Source organism: Manis javanica, chromosome 10 (assembly GCF_040802235.1).
Source record: "Manis javanica isolate MJ-LG chromosome 10, MJ_LKY, whole genome shotgun sequence".
NCBI lineage: Eukaryota > Metazoa > Chordata > Mammalia > Pholidota > Manidae > Manis > Manis javanica.
This window is the reverse complement of record NC_133165.1, coordinates 51,656,492-51,662,491: the sequence shown is the minus strand read 5'-3', so window position 1 is coordinate 51,662,491 and position 6,000 is coordinate 51,656,492. Positions and strand designations below refer to the sequence as shown.

General features: G+C 46.3%; 1 protein-coding gene across 3 annotated transcripts in view; it reads left to right on the top strand.

The window, feature by feature from the left end:
• The first annotated feature begins 576 nt into the window (after nt 1-576).
• Nucleotides 577-6,000, top strand: part of LOC108388632 (protein-L-histidine N-pros-methyltransferase) — a 42,951-nt gene continuing 37,527 nt past the window's right edge. Inside the window, exon 1 of one of the 3 annotated variants that reach the window (XM_073215424.1) lies at nt 577-636. In XM_073215424.1, coding sequence (XP_073071525.1) covers nt 592-636 — 45 coding nt within the window. In that variant the 5' untranslated portion in view covers nt 577-591. Of the gene's footprint in view, nt 637-2,503; nt 2,953-6,000 lie in introns of those variants that run through there. The other 2 variants (XM_073215423.1, XM_073215422.1) reach the window with 2 other exon arrangements.

Here is a 6,000-nt window from a genome sequence, read left to right as displayed (position 1 = left end):
AGTCTCCAATCTTCTGAAGCATAACGAACAAGTTCTTACATGGTGAACGAATTCTTACAGTGAATAAGTTCTTACATGGTGAACAGTACAAGTCTTGCCCTTACACTTTGTAATTGAAAAGAGAATATAAAAATGCTGCAATTTGTGGCTGATAAGAGCAGTTTCAACAAAAAGTGCCCTTGATTTAAAGTTCTAGATAGAAATGTGATCCAGTCAAGATTTTGGACCTTTCCCCAGAGTTCTGACCCAAGCTAAACACACCTGAGCTCCTGGTCAGAGGGCAGTGAGAAGAACACAGAGGGTGTCATTTTGTGTCTTTTGAATATGACAGCCTGCATTTCAAAGCCACGTTAGAAAGGATATGGGCTCATCATATTGGGCTTCTTGTGTTATCTGTGCCTCTTCCTCTCTCCATTATGGATAAGAGAAGTTTTAATATATAGTAGTGACATTCTAGTAGATGAAGAAAGAGGGCAGTCCCCGAGGGCAACCTGAACTTCTGCTTAGTGTATTTACTCTTGCTGTTTTCCTTCCTCCTCATTTGTAATTCAGAAGGCTCTCTGAGAAGAGAGAGACAGCAAGGCTTCTTAGATGGATCGAAGGACCACGAGCTGGGATACCAGGTTCTATGAAAAGGTCTGCTATTGAATTTGCTCTGCTACCTTTAGGCAAATCATTTAGCCACGCTGTGCTTTGATTTCTTCCTGTGCTTGCTAAGTATAAATAACATGTATTTGAGTATTCTGTGATGATCATAGAGTATTTTAAGTGTAGGATTTATTTTTCCAGGCCAGCTGCTCAGGTATAAAGCAGAAATCTGCTTCTTTTAGATGCTACGCTTGGTGAGTTAATTGACTCCCAATTCTTCAGACTTCAGCAGCCATCTAGTTTCTTCTTATTCATCTGACACATTTTGCAGTCTCAGAGCAGGTTTACTCTATAGCTGGGGGGGGGGTCATATCTTTTTGTCGCCTTTATGTCGCCTTTGTTTGCAGAAATTAAATACATCATTTTGTATCTTCTTGCTGCTTTCACCTCCCTCACCAACCCATACCCCTTAAGAAGATGAAGGCTTTCTTTTGGCCCAGACCTGCTTTATCTGACACAGATCCCAAGAGACAGGAGGGAGAGGTGACATGGTAAACAAACATGCTATATGTAGACTTGCTAATATAGCTCCTTTTTCATGATTTTGGCCAAGACCATTAGTGGCTTGAACTAGCTTTAGTAAAGTTCAGTCTTTGGGGTTTTGGCAGGAAGCAGTCAGGGAATCAACTGGAGAGAACTCAAAGTATCCACCCCTCTCCCCGCCCCACCCTTTTTTGTTGTTACACCCTAGTCACATTAGGCAACAGATGTCCCTGTCAGCGAAAGGTGCTAGGCTGAGATTCTTAGAAGCTAATGAAAATGTTTGTGTTAAGGAATGCTTTTGTTCCTCATCAGTGGATCACCACACCTCTGTTTCATAAATGACAATCGCTGAAGTGCAATATTGGAGCTAACGGATAGGCGTATTTCTCTTGAACTAAGATATATTTACATCATTTCTAGTGCAGTTAAATTAAAGGCATTCTCTAAACAAACCCTGGAAGGTGTTAAAGCTAGAGAACTCATGAAAACATGTTACTCCTTAGTCGCAGCTTGGGTAGCAGCAGGAAGAACGTCAGACACAGGAACACAGAGTAACCCTTCGGTTTTGAACACTGCTAGGTCTCCCCGCGCTATAAATGATCAAAGCAACATCCCGGTAAATACTGTTCCCAGCGCTCAGTTCGCTTTGAGGGTGTTGGTTCCAACTTCCGTATGTTCGCTCAAGGAAACAAGCAGCAAGGGACTCTAATTCGGGATCTTTGTTCTTCGGCAGGGTCGTCAATACAGCAAAACAATTCGTGCAGGTGCGCCAGCTGCAGTGGCTTCCAACACAGGCAGAGCTTTCAGCTGATGCCTCTTAGAAACATGTAGGCAGCAACTTGGGGAACGCGGTGGGGAGGAAGGGAGAGGCCGGGGAACAGCCTTTCCCCCTATAGATTCCTGTCTGCTTTGCGGCTCCTGCCAAACTGGGTGGAGGCCTTAGGGTGTGTGTGGGGGGTCTGGCTCGTCAGTTCCACATGTAAATGGGAAGCTGTGCAGCTGACCCAGTGGCAGTTAAGCCCCCGTCAGCGTTAGTCTCTAGCAAGGACTCGTTATGAGTGGCTGGGCGTGCGGAAGGGTTAAGACTGCCTCTCCTCACCCACAGGGGTCAATCTGCCCAACCAGGTGAAAGCCCGCTGGGGGTCAGGATGAGGGGCCCAGAGGCAACGACTAAGGCGAGGAGAGACCAGAAACGCTAAAGGCACCACTTTGAAGGGACCCGGAGGCTTCAGAAGTGATCTCCCCTGCCGTAAAAAAATTAATAAAATCCCTTCCGCCATTACGCACAGTTGCAACCTGAGGCGGGGACGCGCTCCCAGCGCATGCGCGCTCCCTTCGTCCGCCCTCCCAGGGGCCCGCTCACACGGTGGAGGGAGCGCGCCCGGAGAGAACGCGTCCCAGCCACCCTTAAGTGCTCCGGGTGGAAACTGACGCCCGCGGCGGCGGGGTTCCGGGGGCGGAAAGGAAGGCAGAGGCGGGAAGGCGGTGCGCCGCCCGCTCTTCCCCACCCCTTGCCTCGGCCCTGACGGGGCTGGATGGGCAAGTTGGCCGCGATGGCTCGAGCTCGGGCGGCGGCCGCGGCGGCCGGAGGCGGCGGCGCCTCCCCCTCTTCGCCCCTGCGTCGGCGGTGATCGGAGCGAGCGGCCGCGGCCCCCGATGAGACTGTTGGCGGGCTGGCTGTGCCTGAGCCTGGCGTCCGTGTGGCTGGCGCGGAGGATGTGGACACTGCGGAGCCCGCTCACCCGCTCCCTGTACGTGAACATGACGAGCGGCCCAGGCGGGCCAGCGGCGGCCGCGGGCGGCAGGAAGGAGAACCACCAGGTACGGTCCGGCCCGGCGGGCGGGGGCGGGGGCGTGGCGGCCCGCCTTCCCGCGCTCGGCCCGGCTATTGTGCGGGACTTTGCGGCGAGAGCGCCCCCGGGCCCTGGCCCCACCGCCCCGGCCCCTCAGAAAGTTTTCCCTGCGTCTCCCGCGCCGGGCGCCGGCCCCGAGACCCCGGGAGCCCAGCCCGGGCCCCGCGGCGGCTTTTGTTCCCCGACGCGGGCAGAGAACGGTCTCCCCTTCCCCCTCCCCGGGCCCGAGCGTGGGCGCCCCGGAGCTCCGCATTGTTCCCGGGTCCTAGGCCGTGACTGCAGACGCTTCGCCCCCCGCGGCGTCAGCTCCGGACGGCAGGACGGAGGAACTTCGGGGCCAGCGCGTGGCGACGGCACCCCTCTGGCACCGCGGCCTGAGATATAAAAGACTAGACCAAACACATTACCCAGACAACCTGCATCACTCCCCCCTCTCTGCCCTGAGAAAAATAGTAAAGCCCGTCCCTTTTTTTTTTTTGATTGAATCTGAACATACAAAGAGTCATAAAGAAATTTAACCGTGCATCGTAAGCCATGTAACTCAGGGCTTACTCTGGTGACATTTTCCCTAGGCACTTAAAAAAATTTGTTTGACAGGTCCTCACACCCATCTTATCGAAGCTTTCCCTCCTGCACAAGAGAGGTCTCTAAACTTTGGTGTTCGTATCTGACCAGAAAGATATGATAACTTGAAGGGTTTTGGAAACATAATTGGGCAGGAGTGAATTCTTTTAGGAGTTGTATAGTTGTGAATCACGAGCGACGTGATGTGACCCGTTTAAGTAGTCTTTTCGTGAGCTTAGTTTTGTGGGTGTAGGTTAGCTGTAGAATGAAGAGGAAGGTATTTCATGTTCACAATGTAACTTGCAGTTAATACTGCATTCGTGAAGAGGCTTTTGAACTCTGCCAACGTGTTGGCTTATAACAGCTAACATTTATAGTCCATTTTGTCTTTCCAGAGAGTAGAAACTAATTACTCCCCTTCTTGTTTCTCATCATTTTCACATTTCTCATTTTTCCTATATTACATATTTTTATTATGCCAGGTGTTTTACACCAGGTTGATTCCATCTGTTTTAATGAAAGTAATTATATAAGGAGATACAACGGTTCATTCAGAAAAGTAGCATTTAGTTTTTATTTAGCAAATATTTATACTTGCCCTTTTATTCCTTTTAAAGTAAATCATAAGTTTCCATAAATTTTTGTGTAATTCCACAGCTGTTGCAGTTTGTTAAGCAGTCGCTCCTAGGATATTATTAGGCTTGTACATGAAGTCGGTCGGTGTTCTGGAGTTGTAAAATCACATTCTTTGCTATGCATTAATAACTCATACTAGTTAGTCATTCTTAGAGAAACAGCTTTAAAGCTGTAGCAATAATGTACATTTACGAAAAGGTTACATATCCCTATGGAACGTGGATAATGCTGTAGAACAGTGAATTCGAAATAATCAGTTTCAACAGTTGGTAGAGATAAGCTTTTGGATAGGATAAAAAGGAGGTTTACTTCCACTGACATGGAATTACAGCTTGAGTCTCTTAGCTGTAGGTGTTTATTATAACACTTGTGATTACCTCTACAGTAGCACACTTGATATGTTTTCAATGCTTATAAAAGAAGTGGACGTGTTTTAAAAGTTGAAAAACTGTTCAAGAAATTCGGTTTTCATGGCGCCTACGTAGAATTATAGCTGTAGACTTTGTCCCAGAATATCTACTAACCAAGGATACTTTCTACTTGCATATCTTTGTAAAGCTGAATCTGTCAAGTTCTAAGGAAAGCAAGTGGTTTTGATTCTGCTTGGTTCTGCTTTTGAGGCACTCAAGGGTGTGTATGCATGTGTGTGTGTTTTAACTGACAACTTGGCAGCTAATTTCTCCAAAGTGAAGCTAATTGATCTGATGCTTTCTGAATATTTAGAGGGAGTTTGGCTTTTTCCTTTGAATAATCAATCAATCCAGACATTTTGAGATGATAGACATTATGAAAATATTGTCCATGAAGAAATATTAAAGTGAACAAAAGCAGTGTTTGCATAGGAACCACAGTGAGATAAAGTGAATGAGACTGTCCTCTCTGTCAAGTGGCCGAGTTGATGATTTGTTAATCTGCTTTATATTCCAGGATCCTGGGTTTGCCTTATAAACTGTGTTGCTTGTGAAAGAATTTATTTTTGCCTCCTTCAAATTCATAGTTTTATATACAGTCTTCTGGTATTCATTTTGGTGTGTGGGTTCCATAACCAGCCACATCTGGTTCTTTTGGAGTTGCATGAAACTAGGGTTATGGATTTGATTGAACCATACTTAGTACAAGTTTTCCTTACGGTTATTTTTTTAAGAAATGACGGTGGAAGATTCTGTGGTTAAAAGAGAGATCTTGGGCAATGTTTATTCATTAAAAATTCCTATTTAGTTACTATGGCCTGGCAATGCAAGGCTTTTTTTTTTTTAGCTGAACCAGCTCTGAAACTATAGTCATAGCGTCATTTTAATAATTTGGTTTGGTGAGCTAGTTTGAAAACTGGTACTATGTTTCACTCTGGGCAAGCAGGATGCAAGAAGGGCCACTCTTAGAGCAGGGATCTATTTTGGGGGCCACATTGGGTACATTGACTCTTTTTTATAGCCTGGGAATTAAGAAGAGTTTTACATTTTTAAATGGTTGCAAATAATATATAGTATTTTATAATGTGAAAATTTCTTATAGGAAATTTCAATGTCCACAGAGAAACTTTTGTTGGAACAGAGCCACAACAATTTACCTATTGTCTGTGGGTGCTTCCAGACTACAATGGCAGAGTTGCATAATTGCTACTTTATGACCTGCTAAATGTAAAATATTTATTATCTGGCCCTTTACAGAAAAGGGTTTTCCCCACAGAGATTTCCAGCTTCCTTAATCCGCAGCACATTCTTAATCCATGTTGCAAAGTGTGGGTAATTGGCTCATTGGGAAGAAATAAGGCCAGGTAGTGAGAAAATAGATGTCACTTTTCAAAGGAAAACAACAG